General features: G+C 42.5%; 1 protein-coding gene across 1 annotated transcript in view; it reads right to left on the bottom strand.

Annotated features, from left to right (window-relative positions):
- LOC124551168 (gamma-interferon-inducible lysosomal thiol reductase-like) overlaps positions 1-12,968 on the bottom strand; it is a 30,630-nt gene extending 17,662 nt beyond the window's left edge. The window contains exon 1 of the mRNA XM_047126151.1: positions 12,900-12,968. Within this exon, the coding sequence (XP_046982107.1) occupies positions 12,900-12,959 (60 nt within the window). The 5' untranslated portion in view covers positions 12,960-12,968. The remainder of the gene's footprint in view (positions 1-12,899) is intronic.
- Between the last annotated feature and the right edge of the window lie 8,263 nt (positions 12,969-21,231).

The raw sequence follows: 21,231 nt of genomic DNA on the forward strand, positions 1-21,231 counted from the left end.
AAAAAACTTCTTCGGCACTTTGAACGAGAAGTTGATGTCTTCCTTGCAAGAATCGTTACTGGGGACGAAACATGGGTTCACTTCCACCAACCGGAAACGAAGAGAGCAATCAAAGAATGGCGCCATTCCTCATTACCAAAACCAGAGAACTTTCGAACAGAACCATCAGCAGGGAAGGTTATGCTGACTCTCTTTTGGGACGAAAAAGGCGTCATTTTGGAGCATTACATGCCTAGAGGGACCACTGTCACCAGTGCATCATACACAGATCTCCTAAAAAATCATCTGCGGAATGCAATTAAATCAAAGCGACGTGGATTGCTGTCAGCAGGTGTCGTTTTGCAACATGACAATGCAAGGCCCCACACTGCCCGTACAACAGTTGCAACAATCACAAACCTGCATTTTGAGTGTCTTCCTCATCCACCATACTCACCAGACCTTGCCCCAAGTGATTTCCATATGTTTGGACCACTCAAAGACGCAACGGGAGGAAAGAAGTTCCGTTCTGGTGAAGAGGTACGCCACGCGATGCATGAGTGGTTGCGCGGACTACCAAAAGGAATTTATGCACTTTGTAAGCGCTGCAGGACTTGCATTGAGCGTGGGGGCGATTATGTTGAAAAGTGATGCAGCTTTGTACCACTTCTGCACCATACAAAATATTTTTTAAAAATTTAAGGTTTTCATTTGACTCACCCTCGTAATTGATCACACATATTGTACAACCTTCAGTTTAGCAAATGGTTACTTTAAATGTTCACCGTTGGTAGCTATACACATAACAGAACGACGAGCGGTTGTCGCAACTACGCGAGTCAACGTTGCAGTGGAGACCGCTGCACATGACGCTGTAATTACCTGGCGAAGTTCCTCCACCGTGCGTGGCTTACGTCGATAGACGTTATCTTTCACAGTTCCCCACAAGTCCATAGGTGTTAGATCTGGCAACCGTGGAGGGAACTCAATGGACCCTCTTTGTCCAATCCAATGCCCCGGAAAGTTGTCATTCAGGGAAGCTCGTATAGCTAGGTGGTAGTGTGGTGGCGCCCCGTCCCGTTGGTAGAAGACCTCTTTCATAAAGTGCACGTATACCTGGCAAAATTGATGTGCGCAACATTTCCAGTGACAGCAGCATCAAAGTAAAAATGTCCTACTAAGCCCCTAGACGAGTCGACACCACACACGAACCCCTGGTAGGTTGACCGATTTACCCACATTAACAAGCGGATTTTCCGGTGCCCAGTACACACTGTTATGCCGATTCACGGTTCCATTAAGTTTAAATTGTGCCTCGTCACTCCACACTACCTTCGTCACAAATTGTTCGTCATCAGTTACCATTTGCTGATACCATTCGCAAAATTGCATTCGGCGAACAGGATCGTCAACATTAACCGTGTGCAGTAATCATGGAATGTAAACTTTCCAGTTTGCGACTTTCAGAATTCTTCGTACACGTGTGCTGCTAACCACCAATTTGCGTGCACATTGCGTAGCAGACTTCTGTGGAGAGCCGACGAAGCAGGACTTGTAGCTGTACGCTGTCTTCCTGATCTTCCCTTGTGAATATCACAAATCGTTCCACGCAGGTCAAACTCGGCAATGATGCGTTTAATTGTTAGGCGGGTTGGCGGTTCTGTTTCAGACTCCCGCCTCCACTGACGTTGCACTTCAATCGCATTGTCAAACTTGAAAAACCATTTCACAATAAATTTTCCATGCTCGAATGTCAAGTGTGCTCCAGCTATCTTGTTTTCTCAATACTGAGATGAAAGTACTAACATCTGCTGAGCCAAAGACTATACTACAGCACACTCGTAACTCAAATCGAATGACAATATCGATATCTCGATAGAGCCTGACAAAGAGTGTATACATTTTTCTGGCGGACTCTGTATAAAAACAATCCAAAGGAGCGTGAAACGCCTGTTTTAGCTACTCGTGGTTTTGAAAGCTGGCTGTGGCAGCTAGTACAGGCAATCAAAAATGCATACCTGATCAAGAGTATCTGGAGGTCCCTATGCACTGTGAAACTGATCAGTAGGTATCACGAGTGCGAACCCGGTAGTATCACAGGAGGGGTTTGGGGGAGCGTTGTGATGTGAGTAGAGGAGCAGCAACAACAGAACTGGTTGATCAGGAAAGCTCAGTGACTTCGAATGTGCACTAATCTTTGGATGTCACCTGGATAACAGATCCATCAGGGACATTTCAATCCTTTTAAGGCTGCCCGAGTGGATTCTTGACGACGCACATGTGAAGTGGACACGTGAAGGAACGACAACCCAAGACCAGGCCAACCTCACGTAGTGACTGACAGACAACGTTCAGCATTGCGGAGGATTGCTCTAAAAAACTGCATGAAATCAGTGGGAGGAAACACTCAACAGAATGGCGTACAGTAGTGGAGCATCTTCTAATAGTCAACGGTAAGCGGCGTTTGAGGTGGTCTAAAGGGCAATGAGCAGTGGATGACTGGAAACAAGAGATTTGGAGCGATGAGTCACTCTGTAGTCTGTGGCAATTCGATGTAGAGGTTTGGGTTTAGCGAATGTATGGGGAACGCTACCTTCCATCATGTGTAGTGCCAACAGTGAAGTGCACAGGCGGTGGTGTTACGTTATGGGGATGTTTTGTTTTTAGGGCATGGTCACCTTACAGCGCTTAAGAAAACGCAAAATGTGGAAGTATACAAACACATTTTACAGCATTGTGTTCTGCACAGAGGAACAGATGGGAGATGATGATGACAATGCACCCTTTCACAAAGCAGCACGTGTGAAGCAATGGTTTGTGGACAGTTATATTCCCGAAATGGATTGGCCTGCCCAGAGTCCTGACATGAAACAAACGGAACACTTCTGCGATTAATTAGGACGTCGACTTCGTTTTCGACCTCAAATCTTTTCTGGCTTTGCCTCTTGAGGAAGAATGGCCAGCCATTCCTCCATTCAGATATCTCATTGAATTTCTCTCGTGCAGAGTTCGAACCGTGATAATGGCGAATGGTCGACACATACCATGTTAATGTCAAATAACAGATGAGGGAGGGCACCAAACAGTCAGGTCGTTGGTTCCATCAGATTAAGGAAGGATGGGGAAGGAAGTCGGCCATGATTTTTCGAAGGAACCATCTAGGCATTTGCCTGAAGCAATTTAGGGGGATCGCGGAAAACATAAATCAGGATGGCCGGACGCAGATTCGAACTGTCAATAGAGGAACATAGTTCGTACGAGCGCATTTGTTAGTGTGGGTTGCATACATCAGGGGCAGGTATGCACTCAGGGGCAAACACATTGTCACCTTTTGATTAACAGGTACTTAACCTATTGTTCTCCTTTGACTGACAGGTCCTTAACCTATTGTTCTGCTAAAAAGCTCCTTCCTTTTGATTGACAGATACCTAACCTATTGTTCCCCTGCCCCCTCCCTCCCACCTCCCTCACACTCTTCAGGAAACCTCGCTGCTATAAGTATACTTTCAGGTCCGAGTTATTGGAACAGACATTCTCACTCTTATCAATTTGACTGACTACTCAATTACATTGAGCAATTAATTAACCTTCTAGTAAACCCCGCCCCTCCCCTCCTGGAAACTGGCGGGAAAAAGACTCAGTTGATCGGTCATTTGGAGGGAATTCGATTGTAGTGTATGGAATATTGTTTAAACAATTTAGGAAATATGTGGATATTGTATATTTAAACAATTTAAGAGATTCAAGGCAGTGTATGGAATATATGGAAATTGGGAGCTCTTTGGTGGAGAGGAAGAATCTCATAACAGGAAATACAAGGGTATAATATTTATTTAAAAAAAATTCAGTTTGTGGAGGTTGGATTTCTCTTGCTCATCGTTCTATGCTGTTTGGAAACATGTAGGTCTTATAAGAAGTAATTACATGTGGTAAACAGTTTGCATAACCTCATGTTCGTCATTGTAATGTAGATGTCTTGACCTAATGGCTCTGAGCACTATGGGACTTAACATCTATGGTCATCAGTCCCCTAGAACTTAGAACTACTTAAACCTAACTAACCTAAGGACAGCACACAACACCCAGCCATCACGACGCAGAGAAAATCCCTGACCCCGCCGGGAATCGAACCCGGGAACCTTTCGACCTAATGTTTGGCCCTTTGTCGACACTTAACCTATTGTTCTGTTAAGTGGTTTTCCATGTCTCTTCATTTTCCTTAAACTATTGTACCGTCTTTATTATGAAATTAAGCAATTAGTTATGTCCTCCCACCATTTTCTGGTACACTTTTCGAATTTCACATGCTTTTGAAAGCCATTTCTGGCACATTTTTCTTTGTCACTCACCCCTCTCAAACTACTGTACTGCAGGTTACATAAAAATTATGCAAATTAACCTAATGTTCTGTACATAACCTGCTGTTCTGCTCCATGACACCCACTCACACACACCCTCCCCTTAACTACTGTACTGCTAACACCACGTTGATATAAAAAATTATTGCAAATTAATTAAATCGATATTCTTCACATGTATGAGGTAGTATTTTTTTAATTCACAGCATCCTATTAGTCAGTGAAATCGATGCAATATGGTTTAAACAAAAGATCACTAGTGAAAAACACACCATGTCACCCGATGCCCGACACCGATGTCGACGCCCCCAACTCCGGAAGCATCCCCAGGAGTCGGAGTGCACCCACACCCGCTGCGTAGTGACGACGCGCCAATCAGCTGCAGGGTCACATACAGGTGTCTGTTCAGGTCCCACAAGCATGAGGTGGCGACATCCCATTCATACCTGACACCTGAGAAATTCCTGTCGAAATACGTGTTCACCTAGGCACTCGTGTGATGATGCAGAGCTGCAGCTCCAGCGCTATAGAAATCTGTTCCAATGCTTCCCAGAAAAGCTCAGGGTGCATTGTTCCTAGCGATCGTAACAGGACATACGAGACACATCGGCTGCACGCTTGTGTTTATGTGCCCAGAGAGGCTGACACATTGCCACGAGTGTGTTCATAGTATGACTGGAACATTTGGTGTCCTACAGCTACTGGTCTGGAGATGTCCTAATACCACAATGTTGGATGAGGGACAGCATCACACCAGAGATGGAGGGTCTGCTTCAATTTGTCTTTGAAGATATGAACAAAGTATACATCACCTTACACTCAGAACACGCTATAGATAAAGCCGCAAAAGTTGTCTACATATCATCAAATACATACAAGACTCATAAGAATATTGGGAACTAGGAACATATTTACCAGTTTAATTACAATTAAATATTACGATTGCTGTTGCAGTCTGACACCAATCGATATACAGGTAATGTCTCCTCTTGAAGGCTGTGGTTGTGTAACGAATCTCTGTATCTATAGCACACATAATTTTCCCCATAAAAATCTCTCTCTTTCTCTCTTCATACCCTCGGGGTTACCGATGTGTTGAATCTGCACAGTGCCTAAAAAAATTATGGTATGCCTACACTCACACCGACTATATGTCTCAATTCTCCTCAGTCCTAGGAAATTATCTGACAGTCTTCGAATCAGCGCTTCTGGAAGATGCTGCATGCTGCCAAGTTTCTCTCAAACAAGTGTTATGAATGGCAGGCGTCCAGCAGTATGTGATAACGAATAACCTTCCACGCAGACGTAATGGCTGAAAAGACAGTGTACTGTAATCAACATCATTATCAATAGAACAACAAGGAAAGTGGGAGTGTATGCTTAGGGGTGTCGATGAAGGGACGTATTGTTACAGCCAAATTGCCCATCCTGTTTGTACACTATAGCAGATCCAGTTGAACACTTGCATTGCTACATTGTGCAACTGTTTACGAAATGAATCTATCACCACTTCCGTTCGGTTATACTCCTCAGAGTGTAGAAATCACAAATCTCCAATCTATCCTCCCATTACGACTAGACATATGTATTTCACTTTGTTTTCAGGTGAATAGTAGTTTGATTACTTCCCACAAATGTGTGTCGGAACATAAGCCACGGTACCTTTATGTTCAAGCAGCAGCATAACATTTTTGAGTATCAATTGCAGGTGAATAAAAAAATTGTGGTACACTTGCACTAGCTGGGTGTCGTTTCCGCACTGCAAAAAAGCCTCCCACCATTACGTATTTGTCAATGAATAAATGGTATAATTACAATTTTAAAAAGTCCTAGAGTCTTTTCGGTTTATCTATTTCACCACTTCCTCGAAACCTTTTGGTATTTTTGATACTTGTAAATCCAGCCAACATACAGTGGCGTCTTTTATATATATTCAGACCGCCAAGTCGGGGTTTGTGTCAGTGCATACCATGCATAGCTTCCACCACACAGATCACACAATTTTCCCCCGACTAAGAAATCATTGAGCCATTGAGTAACTAGAAACTTAGGCCATCTACAAAGCCACTCTATGCTGGCTGCATTTACAAGTATCGAAAATACCAGTAATACCAGAAGATTCCGTCCGTGGAAGTGGTGAAATCGATAAACCGAAAAGACTCTAGGAATTTTTTCAAATTGTAATTACATCATTTATTCATTGACAAATAGATAATGTTGGGAGGCTTTTTCTCAGTGCGAAAACGACACCCAGCTAGTACAAGTGTGGATGTATCATAATAATTTTTTTTTGTACACCTATAGTCAGAAATGTTATGCTGCTGCTTGAACATAAAGGTATCGTGGCTTAAGTTCCGACACACATTTGTGGGAAGTAATCAAACTACTATTCATGTAAAAACAAAAAGAAATACCTATGTCTAGGCGCAATGGGAGGATAGATTGGACATAGTGAATTGTGATTTCTGCGCACTGAGCAGTATATCTGAACGGAAGTGGTGATAGATTCATTTCGTAAACAGCTGCACAATATAGCAATGCAAGTGTTCAACTGGCTCTGCTATAGTGTACAAACAGGACAGCAATATGACTAACAATACGTCCCCTCATCGGCACCCCTAAACGTAAACTTGCATTTTCTTTGTTGTTCTATCAATAGTGAAGTTGATTACAGCACACCAACCTGTGTCAGTGATGTCTTTTCAGGCATTATGTCCGTGGGTACGTTATTCATTATCACATAGTGCCGGACGCCTGTCCTTCATAACACTTGTTTGGGAGAAACTTGGCAGGCTGCAGCACCTTCCAGAAGCACTGATTCTAAGACTTTGTCAGCTAATTTCCTAGGAGTGATGAGAATCGAGACATGTAGCCGGTGTGCAAAACTGGCTCTGAGCACTATGGGACTTAACACCTGAGGTCATCAGTCCCCTAGAACTTAGAACTACTTAAACCTAACTAACCTAAGGACATCACACACATCCATGCCTGAGGCAGGATTCGAACCTGCGACCGTAGTTGTTGCGGGGTTCCAGACTGAAGCGCCTAGAACCGCTCGGCCACACCGGCTGGCCGTAGCCGGTGTGAGTGTAGGCATAGCATAACTTTTTCGGGCACTGTACAGATTCAGCGCATTGATAACCCTGTGGGAATGAGAGAGATTTTTATGTGGAAAATTATGTGCGCTATAGATACTGAGATTCGTTCCAGAACCAAAGCCGTCAAGAAGAGACATTACCTGTACATCGATCAGTCTCAGACTGCAGCAGCAATCATAATATTTAATTGTAGTTACACTGGTAAATGTGTTTCTAGTTTCCAATATTCTTGTGAGTCTTGTATGTATTTGATGAACTGTAGGAAACTTTTGCAGGATTTATCTATGGAAAGTTCTGAGTGTAAGCTGATGTATTCTTTGTTCATATGTTCAAAGATAAGTTGAAGCAGACCATCCATCTCTGGCGTGATGTCCGTCATCCGACATTGTGGTATTAGGACATCTCCAGACCGGTAGCTCTAGCACACCGAAAGTTCCAGCCATGCTATGCACACATCTCGTGGCGATGTGTCAGCCTCTCTGGGCACATAAAGACATGCGCACGGCACCCGATGCACCCTGAGCTATTCTGGGAAGCATTTTAACAGATTTCTATAGCGCTGGAGCCGCAGCTCTGCATCATCATACCAGTGCCTAGGTGAACACGTATTTCGACAGGAATTTCTCAGGTGTCGAGTATGAAAGGGATGCCGCCACCTCACGCTTGTGGGGCCTGAACGGACACCTGTATGTGACTCTGCAGCTGATGGACGCGTCGCCATCTGGCGGGGGGCACGGGTGCACCCCAAGTCCTGGGAACGCTTGAGGAGTCAGCAGCATCGAGGTCAGTGTCGGGCGTCAGGTGGCGGGGTATGTTTTTCACTAGTGATCTTTTGTTTAAGGTATATCCCATCGAATTCGCCGACCAGTAGGATGCTGTGAATTAAAAAAACTATCCTACACATTTGAAGAATATCGATTTAATTAATCTGCATAAATTTGTTATATCAACGTAGTGTTAGCGGTACAATAGTTAAGGGAGGGGGGGGGGGGGTTGAGTGGGTGACATGGAGCAGAATTTGTAAAGAACAATCGCAAACTTCAGACAGCTACCAAAGAGTAAACAAATATAGTTTCAAGTTAAAAATTTTGTTGATCTTCAGCTAATAATTGTTATGAAGAAGTTTTTTGGTTGGTGCATGCAATGAACTTGTTTTTTAGATTTAAATAAATTGTTTCAGTCCTATTAATTTTGTTGGATCGAAGTCTCCCTTATTTTGACAAAAAAAGTTGGCAACCCCAAGTATAGAATAGAAGGTGACTGAACGAAATGCACAGTGAGGCAAGAGAAACATCACCATTATTAAAAACAGTAATTAGAATGAATTCACCGAGATTTATGATGGTCCCCTGGACATTGCAAAGGGTGGTACATGGGTTTTAATAGGGTGTGTACCCACTACGGATGGTTGTTGACACTTCCATATCGAAACTATGAGGAACGTTCAATAAGTAATGCAACACTTTTTTTTCTGCAGCAGGTTGGTTTTGGTCAGAATTTCAATACACCATATTATTCCTCACTCACTTGACCACAAAACCTTATTTTTCAAGTTAGTCTCATTCAATGCAACGGCTTTACTCCATTTTACTGGGAGGCGCTATATGCTCGCATAGTACCATTCTACTTGTCGACGTCGAAACCGACATTTAGTTGCACCAATAACCTCCCCATCATAGACTTACTACTTCCCATGGAGTGCATCCTTCATTGGGCCAAACACATGGAAGGTGCAAGATCCGGGTTGTAGGGTGGATGAGGAAGAACAGTCCAATGAAGTTCTGTGCGCTCCTCTCGGGTGCAAAGACGGTGACGAACACACTGAAGTCATTTCTTTAATTTCCTGAGGATAGCACAATACACTTCAGAGTTGATTGTTGGACCGTGAGGAAGTACATAAACCAGAATAACCCTCTCAGAATCTCAGAAGACCGTCGCCATGACTTAACTGGCTTTGAACTTTTTCTTCGGAGAAAAGGTGGGGTGGCGCCACCCCATGGATTAAGTTTTGTTTCCGGTTCGAAAAGGTGAACTCATGTTTCATCGTCTATGACAGTGTTCGACAAAAAGTTGTCAGGATCACCCTCGTAGCGTGCAAGCAATTCCACACAGATGGTCTTTCACTGCTCTTAATGGTCTTGTGTTAGGGGGCGATGAACCCAGCGGGCACACACCTTTCAGTTCAAATGGCTCTGAGCACTATGTGACTTAACATCTGAGGTCATCAGTCCCCTAGACTTAGAACTACTTAAACCTAACTAACCTGAGGACATCACACACATCCATGCCCGGCGCAGGATTCGAACTTTCGACAGTAGCGGTCGCGCGGATCCAGACTGAAGCGCCTAGAACCGCTCGGCCACAGCGGCTGGCACACCTTTTGGTACCCAAACTGGTGGTCGAGTGTGTCAGCACTACCATCAGGGACGTCCTGTTGAGCAGAGAGGTGTCTGATTGTGATCCGTCCATCACGTCGAATGAGAGTGTCCGCACGTTCCAACACTGCAGGAGTGAGCAGCTGTGAGCGGCCGGCCAGCACGCGGAACATCTCACAGGTTTGCGCGACCTTGCGATGGTGACAGACGTCCCGCCCAACGACTCATCGTGCTTCTGTTCGCTGCCAGGTCTCCATAGACGAGGGGTTCCCAACCTGGGGCTAACTACCCCCTGAGTCGTAATATGAAATTCTCTGAGAGCTAAAAATTAAACTATTCGATTCTGTTTCAGTAACGAACTCGATTATTACTAATATCGCCATTTTGTAAGACTCTGAAACTGATTATATAATTTATCAATAATTAATCTTCCTCAATTAGTGGCATTAATGTGGTAGAGGTTACAGGTACCTCACATAGTCCACCTGTTACACACATATGTTATGCTTTGTCCCATACATCGGTGATGATAAAAGCGAGATTTATACATGTAACAATGCTAAATATCTCAAGAAAATATCTTCTCAAAGTTGTAGATAATATATCCAGTAGTCCAGAAATTGCTTTGTTACTCGCTTCAAAACAGGAAAACTACACTACTGGCCATTAAAATTGCTACAGCAAGAAGAAATGCAGATGATAAACGGGTATTCATTGGACAAATATATTATAGTAGAACTGACATGTGATTACGTTTTCACGCAATTTGGGTGCATAGAGCCTGAGAAATCAGCACCCCGAACAACCACCTCTGGCCGTAATAACGGCCTCGATACGCCTGGGCATTGAGTGAGAGCTTGGATGGCGTGACCAGGTACAACTGCCCATGCAGCTTCAACACGATATCACAGTTCATCAAGAGTAGTGACTGGCGTATTGTGACGAGCCAGTTGCTCGGCCACCATTGACCAGACGTTTTCAGTTGGTGAGAGATCTGGAGAATGTGCTAGTCAGGGCAGTGTCGAACATTTTCTGTACCCAGAAAGGCCCGTACAGGACCTGCAACATGTGGTCGTGCATTATCCTGCTGAAATGTAGGGTTTTACAGGGAGCGAATGAAGGGTAGAGCCACGGGTCTAACACATCTGAAATGTAACGTCCACTGTTCAAAGTGCCGTCAATGCGAACAAGAGGTGACCGAGACGTGTAACCAATGGCACCCCATACCATCATGCCGGGTGATACGCCAATATGGCGATGACGAATATACGCTTCCAATGTTGTTCACCGCAATGGCGCCAAACACGGATGCGACCATCATGATGCTGTAAACAGAACTTGGATTCATCCGATAAAATGACGTTTTGCCATTCGTGCACCCAGGTTCGTCGATGAGTACACCATCGCAGGCGCTCCTGTCTGTGATGCAGCGTCAAGGGTAACCGCAGCCATGGTCTCCGAGCTGATAGTCCATGCTGCTGCAAACGTCGTCGATCTGTTCGTGCAGATGGTTGTTGTCTTGCAAACGTCCCCATCTTTTGACTCAGGGATCGAGACGTGGCTGCACGATCCGCTACAGCCAGGCGGATAAGATGCCTGTCATCTCGACTGCTAGTGATACGAGGCCGTTGGGACCCAGCACGGCGTTCCGTATTACCCTCCTGAACCCACCGATTCCGTATTCTGCTAATAGTCATTGGATCTCGACCAACGCGAGCAGCAATGTCGCGATACGATAAACCGCAATCGCGATAGGCTACAATGCGACCTTTATATCAAAGTCGGAAACGTGATGGTACGCATTTCCCCTCCTTACACGAGGCATCACAACAACGTTTCACCAGGCAACGCCGGTCAACTGCTGTTTGTGTATGAGAAATCGGGTGGAAACTTTCCTCGTGTCAGCACGTTGTAGGTGTCGCCACCGGCGCCAACCTTGTGTGAATGCTCTGAAAAGCTAATCATTTGCATATCACAGCATCTTTCTCCTGTCGGTTAAATTTCGCGTCTGTAGCACGTCATCTTCGTGGTGTAGCAATTTTAATGGCCAGTAGTGTAATTAATTGACACTACAACTCAGCAGTTAACTACACAAAGACTTCTACTGTGCTGTAGACAGTATTGTTATTATTATTATTATTATGATTAGAGGGATTAGACACAAAGCATTTACAACCTGAATTTATTATTATTATAATTAGAGTGATTAGACACAAAGCGTTAACAGCGTGAAGTTTTCCAATTTTTGCCAGTTCAGAAGTAGGGAGAGCACCAACCAAGTGAGTTATTAACATAACGTATAGTGCACCATCTAAACTTGTTTAAATGGGGTTGCAGTGTGGAGGTCAAGCAAGTGCCACAATGGAGAGGAGTAATGCACGGAAAGTATGTTTTGCAACAAGTGCCTACCCTCACTGCGGATAGTTAGCTTTCTTATCTGAGTAGGAATTGTGGGTGGTACTCGCGATGCACACGAATTCCTTCGTCATTCATTCTAAACCCCCCCCCCCCCCCCCCCCCCGCAGCCACCACCTCTCGTGCACAAACTAAATATCATTCATCTAACATCATTTTAAAAATAAAAGTCTTCCAAGAAAAGTCTTTCATTCTACAGCTTAGTTAGGTGCTAATGTTTGGGATAATGTGGGGAAGGGGGGGGGGGGGGTAGTAGCTAATGTCTGATTGCACTCAGGGGTAATGGTCTAGAAAAAGTTGGGAACCACTGCCGTAGACGTTCCGAAAGCGCCTGTGAATATCTCACTGACAGCGCCCTGCTTGGAAAACATCTCCGTTACAGGCGACATTTCCGAAGGCAACGTATAGCGCCGCCATCTCTCGGAAATTCACGAAACTATAGGGGACAATTCGGGAGTACTGCGATATCTCCCACAGCAAATTTCGCATTTTTTATTTATTTTTTTTTCAAACGAAATTGGACGAGGAAAAAACATGTGTCGCATTATTTATTGAATTCCCCTCTTAAGTTTCCTTTCATTGTCTCGAAAAAAAATTCGTGGAGAAAGAAACGGTTTTCACTTTTACAATGAGACTGGTATTTCGCACCGAGGAAGGCGTTGCAGCGTACTTACCTGTGCGTGAAGCAAGTTGGTAAGACCGAAGGCAAAGAGCACAGCCAGTGGCAGAAGCATTCTGGTGGTTACTACAGTTCGCGGAGCTGCGGGGTCTTCTATTTATGTACCGCAGGCCGGCCGGCGTCCGTCCAAAGTCAAACAACGATCGACGCGACTATCGAATGACCCTGACATAAAGGCCCACTGCGCTTACGCCTGCCCGGGAGCACGTGGTTTCTCACGTGCCGATAGCAAAACACTGCGTCCCGGGTTTGTTGACCCTACCTTACACTCGCACATGGAGAGGATGTAGCGAAAACTGATGCGGCCGTGGGGGGCGACATGGCCCCAGCCCACGGTGCAGACGCAGAGGGTCACGCAGCTGACCAGAAAAAAAGACCAAGGAAGAAATTTCAAATGTGTGTGGATTCCTAAGGGACCAAACAGCTGAGGTCATCGGTCCCTAGACACTAGTTAAACTAACATACGCTAAGGACAACACACACACACACCCATGCCCGAGGGAGGACTCAAACCTCCCGCGGGAGGGGTAGCGCGAATCGTGACATGGCGCCTCTAACCATGCGGCCACTCCGCGCGACTTAAAGGAAGAAGGCTTAACAATGAAGTGGGAGAGGTGCATTATCTGGTCAACAGTACCCAGAAACCCCAAGCGGAACTGGCAGGAACGTACCTACAGCTTTTGGATTGGGGGGAGGGGGGGGGGGCAACACTATCATTTAGGAAAGTAAACCTGTCTTCGCCCACTACATAAAAGGGTTTTGCTTTTAACGCCAATACAGTCAATCAAGCAGAAATTAAAAACCCCACAAATACGTTAGCATCCATATTACATGCAGGTAAAACTATAGAGAAACACTAATTGATCCAAGCGTCTTTAAATAAAACATATGTATTGTAGCTGTTGAGGTATTTATTTATGAAAAAGCAGCTAATTGTAAGCTAACAATGGAGGTAATTATATATTTATGAATATCATTATTTAATCATTTACATTGAGCAATAATATTACTATATTAGTCTTTGTATTTAAATTGTGACACTTTGGCAATTTGCTGTAACTTCAGGTCGTAAGTTAATTTAAAAATAAACATTAATTACTTTAATTTAAAGTATTATATTTAGCCTTTTACGTTTTGCTGCTAACTTACTAATAATTTCTTCACAATTAAGTTGCACCGCCAGGGGTGCAAAATTTTTTATCCGCCACTGTTTGTCTCATTTACTTTTCAGCCAATCAGCAGTCACCATTTTTGCTGGCAAAAAAGCTACTTCAACATGGACAAAGTTGCAACCATTATTCAATATTAAACTTCATAAAATTATATCACACTGTACAGTCTCAGTGATCATAGTTTCAAGATTAGGTACCACAAAAAGAGCGCTCCAAAACAATCACACGCGTCCTATGTTTATATTGGCCATGGAAAACTTATTTTAGAAAAATTATAAGAAACTTTCAATAAGTGATTGAATAATTCCGTAAGATGAGATTTCACTGCCAATACATGTGCCTGTAACCACATGAAATTTCATTAACATCAAACTAACACGTTTCAAGAGTTTTGAAGTGAGTAGTTCCTAGGGAAAACGCTCACAATCCAGGCAGTTGTTACTATAAATATAAATAGAAAATAGTTATTAAACATTATAACCAAATTCTCTCATATAATAGCCTAACGCAGAACTAAACTAGAAAAAATTGGTGTAACGTATTTTGCGATAGACCCATTTGTTCACTTGTAATTAAATGTTAAACTAGAAGGTTCTTCTTTATTTTTTACAAAACTGCGGCTCAAAATCATATAACTCTTTTTACAATGGTAAATAGGAGACTCGCCCTTCTTTGCTTCCTCAGTTTTCCTGCATGGTCCCGCTTCTTCATGCTGGGATTCCGCATCACGTGGTGACATGCCATTCTCTTTCGCAACAAGTGCATCAGAATTCTGTGTCTCTTTTTTAGAAAAAAAAACAGAAGGGATTTCTGTCTTGTCCGTTTCATAGTTTTTTTTTTTCAAACACGACTCTTTTAACAACTAAACACACGCATGCACAGCTTAAGCTGGTTTGACACACGACGCCCGAAACTTCGTCACTAATTGTGACTGCCCAAGTGGAAGCGACAGAACACACTGGATTGGTTCCCTTCAGTGTTGGCAGCCAAAAATAAGTTAATTTCGCCTCGAGCACATCCAAATTCCACTACAGTTTCAAATGTAATTTATGATATAGTCTACTTAATTCCTGACGATATACAGGCTAAATAAATAATTTAAGCTATAAACAAATATATTCCATATCTTTCCAGCTGGAGCATTTAATGATCAGCGACAACTAGGACGACAGTCTCCAGTGATGGACCTGAATATCGTGCTTCATTCAAATAGTTGCTGTTAACATAGTAATTGTAGTTTGATGCGACAGGTTATTTTCCTCTTTATATGGAATCTGAACTGGCTAAGGCGTAAGGAGTTAATTTACAAGGTTTTTCTTAGCAATGTGTGTGTGCAACGTTTCAATGTTTATTAAAATCACAGTGAAATGTATGAATTTGTTGATGCAGCAATATTTTGATCACCTTCAGTTCTCAGATAATAACTGATACGTTTTTCAAACTTACGGAAATGTTCCTCTGTAATTGTGTACGAAATATAATAATGATCAATAACGGTTCTTGTTTTGGATGTCTAGGCATACTTCCAAGTTACTTAATGTTTCTGCGAGTAGCTTAATAAGTCTTTTAGTTTTAATGTCTGTCATCATGGAGAAAGACTGTTCGGTATCTGCATTCCCGTGCATATATCACATGTTTTGTACTTGGCAGTCAAAATTTAAGAGGGTTTTACATTTCGCCAAAGAAAGATGAATTCCGCTACATTTTTAACAATTTCAGAATTTCGACGTTACGCCACGAAGGCCAAAAAACTCCAATACGCGTAGCGGAATTCCGCTAGGGTTGGCAAGATTGCACTCACTTCCGTTGCACACATAGTGAGGGGTGGGGGTAGACACCCCGCCGCAGGGCACCGCTATTTTTTGCAACCTCATTCCTCCGTGGCTTGTCACTACGTCAACCAAGCGCAGTGTGTGACTATTTTGTGGCACGGGGTTTCAAAAGCGGGTATTCTTTTAATATTGGCGTTTTTTGTGTAAATTAAGGAAGGGGGGGGGGGGGGGTCCGGACCCCCTGGACCCCCCTTATATACGTCCGTGGGAACTGGTAGATATCACTACAGGCAAAACCGCCAGTATAAAAGGTGAAGGGGAGTATCGGATTCTCAACAAAGCCATACTTCGGCCAAACCTAATTACGTAGGTGGAAGGCCGCTTCCACGGCTGCTCCAGTCGGACAGCAATCCACACATACAAAACATTCATACGATCCGTATTTGTTTTTAATTAGTTACTTTATTAGTTTCACGTTTGAGACGTAACAGTCCTTTGAAGCCCATTTAAAACACGAATTTTTCGATCCAATTTGAAATAAATAGGAATCACTGATGTAAACAAAAGGTAGTGGTATAGGTAAACCTATACTTATAAAACTGTTACAATGAAATTATATAGGCCCTGTAATTGGTAGGAATATATAGGATTAACGTAATCAGGTGAAATGATCGAGTACAATGGTCAAAGTCATATCTTTGAAACTGAGATGGATTTGTGTTAAAACAGTATCTCAATTAAACTCTGTGGTATTTAAAGGAAAAACCAACTAAGAGAATCAAAATTCATTAGAAAATTAAAATGTAGTTAGCGAAAATGTTGTAAGTGGCATGTAAACCTAGGCAGTTCTTTAGGTGTTTTGTCAATAATAAATAAAAGACCTATTATGCCACATTCATTGGGAGACTTGGAAACATATACATTGGTAGTAACATTTTGCGAATCATGTATTTTTGTATTTAGTAAAAATAGTAAAAATACTTCATATTTTGAGCATTTGTACACTCTTCAAATGTTATACTCTTGAAAATTCATCTATGTATTTGCTCTACAAGAGCTAGTGCAACTGTTGAAATGAGTCATTAATTTTGAGGTAACATTTTTAATTGCAATTTTATTAAAAAAAACTTTATAACAATACCGAGGATTGTTCGGAATTATATATAAAAGGGCAGCCATGTTGGCACTAGGGGTCAGTACTTCATGATCATTCGATGGAGTAAGATGTGCATCAGTGTCTTACGGGATTTTGTGCAAGAAGCATGTAATTGCTTGCGTGAGTACTTTATGTAAATTCGTGCAGTCAGCATGTCAGACTTGGCAAACTGTATGGAATATGTAAGAAGACTGACCTATCATTACACCAGTGTACGTAAAAAGGTTAAAAACTAGGTGATATAATAAAAAGAAGTTCTGAAACATAATGTTCGATTTAGTCATTCTTGGCATAAAACACCAAGTTACAATGGACATACAGTAACTCAGTGATTGTTGCAGCAGCGGATCGACAAAAAGGAACTGAAGAGTACACCCCACAATATTATATGAATTTTAATATTTAATTTTGCAGTATTTCGTTTGACAATTCTTTTTTTGAGCTGTATTGAAGTTGCATTATTAGCAAATAGTAATCGAAGTGAAAGAAATTTCACATGTTCCAGGGATCACTGGAATGATAAATCGGAATGGTGTGGAACGAGTCAGTTTACATTCACAACGCAAATTAGTTTGTAAATATGGTTACCTGCTGAACTTTTTTATTTTTTTATTTAAGAAAATACATAAAAGTGAGTTAGTAATTCTTACCCACTACATTTTATACAATGAAGCGCCAAAGAAACTGATACAGGCATGCATCTTCAAATACAGAGATATCTAAACAGACAGAGTACGGCACCTATGCAAGACAAGTGTCTGGCGCAGTTTTTGGATCGGTTACCGCTGTTACAACGGCGGGTTATCAAGATCCAAGTGAGTTTGAACGTGCTATTCCAGTCAGCGCACGAGTCATGGGACACAGCATCTCCGTGGTAGCGATGGATTTTGCCGTAAGACTATTTCACGAGTACACCGTGAATATCAGGAATCCAGTAAATATAAAATCTCCGACTTCCCTGCGGCCGAAAAACATCCTGCAACAACGGGACCAACGACGACTGAAGAGAATCGTTCAACGTGAGAGAAGTGCAGCTCTCTCGCAAATTGGCGCAGAGTTCAAATGTGTGTGAAATCTTATGGGACTTAACTGATAAGGTCATCAGTCCCTAAGCTTACACACTACTAAATTATCCTAAGGACAAACACACACACCGATGCCCGAGGGAGGACTCGAACCTCCACCTGGACCAGCCGCGCAGAGTTCAATGCAGATCCATCAACAAGTGTCAGCGTGCGAACCAGTCAATGAAACACAATCGATAATGGTTTTCGGAGCCGAAGGTCCACTCGTGTGCCCTTGATGACTGCACGACACAAAGGTTTACGCCTCGCCTGGGTCCGTCATCACCGACATTGCACTGTTGATGACTGGATACACGCTGCCTGGTCGGACGAGTCTCTTTTGAAACTGTATCTAGCGGATGGAGTGTACGGGTATGGAGACAATCTCATGAATCCATGGACCCTGCATATCAGCAGGGGCTGTTCCAGCTAGTCGAGGCTCTGTAATGGGGTGGGGCGTGTGCAGTTGGAGTGATATGGGCCAGCTCATACGTCTTAGATACGACTCTGATAGGTGATACGTACTTTAAGAATCCTGTCTGATCACCTGCATTCATGTCCATTGTGCATTCCGACGGTCTTGGGCAATTCGAGCAAGACAATGCGACACCCCACACGTCCAGAATTACAACAGGGTGGCTCCAGGAACGGCCTACACGATATTACGCACGTGTACCAGTTTCTTTTGCTCTTCAGTGTACATTGCAATAATAGAGATTCTTCTATGGAACAGAATGAGTTGTCAAGGAGAAATTTTTCAACTTGTTTCCAAATTTTACTGTAGTGTCTTTCAGAAATTTTATATTACTGGGTAACTCATCAAAGTTCTTAGGTGCAGCCCCAGTCTAACATAACAGTCGCGATATTCCGTCTCGTTTTTGTTATCTCAGCGATAGCAGTGCCCCAAGCGGCCAGCAAGCGACACTTCTGAATACGACACTGCATTGAGTGCGAACAATAACGTGTTATATATAACGTAGTTCTTACAATAGGAAGTGTATGGAATGCCGCAGAAAACAACAACAGGTAAAAAGTTACGCCACATTTCTGATCCTTTAGTCCCTGGGAGATGCGAAACAGTGCATTACGATTCTCTTGTAACGCACAGACATTTACTGAATAATGTCACTTTCCATTAATAACAAAAAAATGCTAATGAACACTATAAGATCTGACCTTTTACAGAAAGTCGTCATGTATCTATCTAATAAAGCAGAGTTTTGTTCGCTATACTTTCAGCCAAATTGGCGAATGTGGAACGTCGGAAACCTATATGGAATATAATACGTACATTATTTAACGTATTAAAAGAGACACCAAAATTGCAGCTTAAGGAAAGATCACACTGACATGATAATAAATCGCCAAAAACAATAAAACTGTTTCCCAATGCACGAGAAATAAATTCCATAATTGTTACTAAATCTGAGTCACTAACAGCAAGAATCTTCAAAACATTTGCTTTCGAAGCAAACGTAATTACTTTTACAAAAGTACTTGTGTGTTAGAAAGTCGAGTGATACGTAGGAATGGGCGAATCATAGGACTCCACAAAAAAATTTTAAGTGTCACGGAAAGTGCCTATTATAATAGCAACATACAACAGAAATATCTATGCTACTCATGCATGAAATGTGTATATATTCTCTTGCTTTCAGCGGAATAACCTCCAAATAAAGACAGATTCGAAAGTATTTCTTCATGAATGAGTTGTAGCTTATGTAACTGAATAAGTGTTGTTTGGCTGTTTTCACGTGTATTTCACGTCTCTTGATAAACTATTAACGCATGGAACGCAAGAATATAACAACTACTCCGTTTAATAATTAAAAACAAACATGATCCTTACGACGCGTGTAACTTCTTTCTCACCGCTTAGAACGCTCCATTAATTGCAGTGTTGTGCACCATTTTTTGCGCTAAAGCCAACCTTAATGTGGAGTACGAATGTCAGTTTTCTTTCTAGCACCGTAATAATTATTTACATCATTGTTTCTTTTGAAGTGCATTTAATTGTGTACAACAAACCTCATGAGGGAATAAACACAGGGTGTTTATAAATGAATATCGGGGTTTTAACGCTTCATAATATTTATTCTATTTAACTTACAGTTATAAATGATATGTCAAATGAAAGAGCAACTCAAACAGATTTACCAAGAACCTTATAAATGTTAAATAATAGCGAAGTACGCGATTGGTTGAACTTCATTGTACCCAAGCGCTGGATAGGCCGCAAAGGGCCTAATGATAGGGCTTGCTTTGCATGGCCTCCACGTTCACCCGACCAAACGCCATGCGATTTTTTCCTTCGTCAAGGATCGTGTGTACGTGCCTCCGCTACCAGCAGACCTCGCTGAATTAAGAAATCGGATTGAAGCAGCTGCTGCTACAATCACGGAGGACACACTTATCAACGTTTGGGAAGAACTCGGCTATAGAATTGATGTGTGGCGTGTGACAAATGGTGCTCACATTGAACATTTACAAGGTTCTTGGTAAAGCTGTTGAGATGCTCTTTCATTTGACATGTCATTTGTAACTGTACGTTTAATACAATAAATATTATAAAGCGTTAAAACGCCGATATTCCTTTATAAGCACCCTGTATACTGCGACGTACTAACCAGAATGCCCAACTCCTTAAACAGATGTCTACAAGACGATTGTGGGTGAGTACCACATATTATTCTTACAGCACGTTTTTGAGCAACGAATTCTTTCTCCCTTCTAGTTGAAATACTTCATAACATTCTTCCTCGTGACATTATTGAATGAAAATATTTCAACTTCTGATTTGTTACTCTCCAAGATTTTCTATTATTCTAACAATGGAACCTCCCCATCGCACCCCCCTCAGATTTAGTTATAAGTTGGCACAGTGGATAGGCCTTGAAAAACTGAACACAGATCAATCGATAAAACAGGAAGAAGTTGTGTGGAAATATGAAAAAAATAAGCAAAATATACAAACTCAGTAGTCCATGCGCAGGATATGCAACATCAAGGAGAACACGAGCTTGGGTGCGCCGTGGTCCCCTGGTTAGCGTGAGCACCTGCGGAACGAAACGTTGATAAGTGTGTCCTCCGTGATTGTAGCAGCAGCTGCTTCAATCCGATTTCTTAATTCAGCGAAGTCTGCTGGTAGCGGAGGCACGTACAC

Source organism: Schistocerca americana, chromosome 9 (assembly GCF_021461395.2).
Source record: "Schistocerca americana isolate TAMUIC-IGC-003095 chromosome 9, iqSchAmer2.1, whole genome shotgun sequence".
NCBI lineage: Eukaryota > Metazoa > Arthropoda > Insecta > Orthoptera > Acrididae > Schistocerca > Schistocerca americana.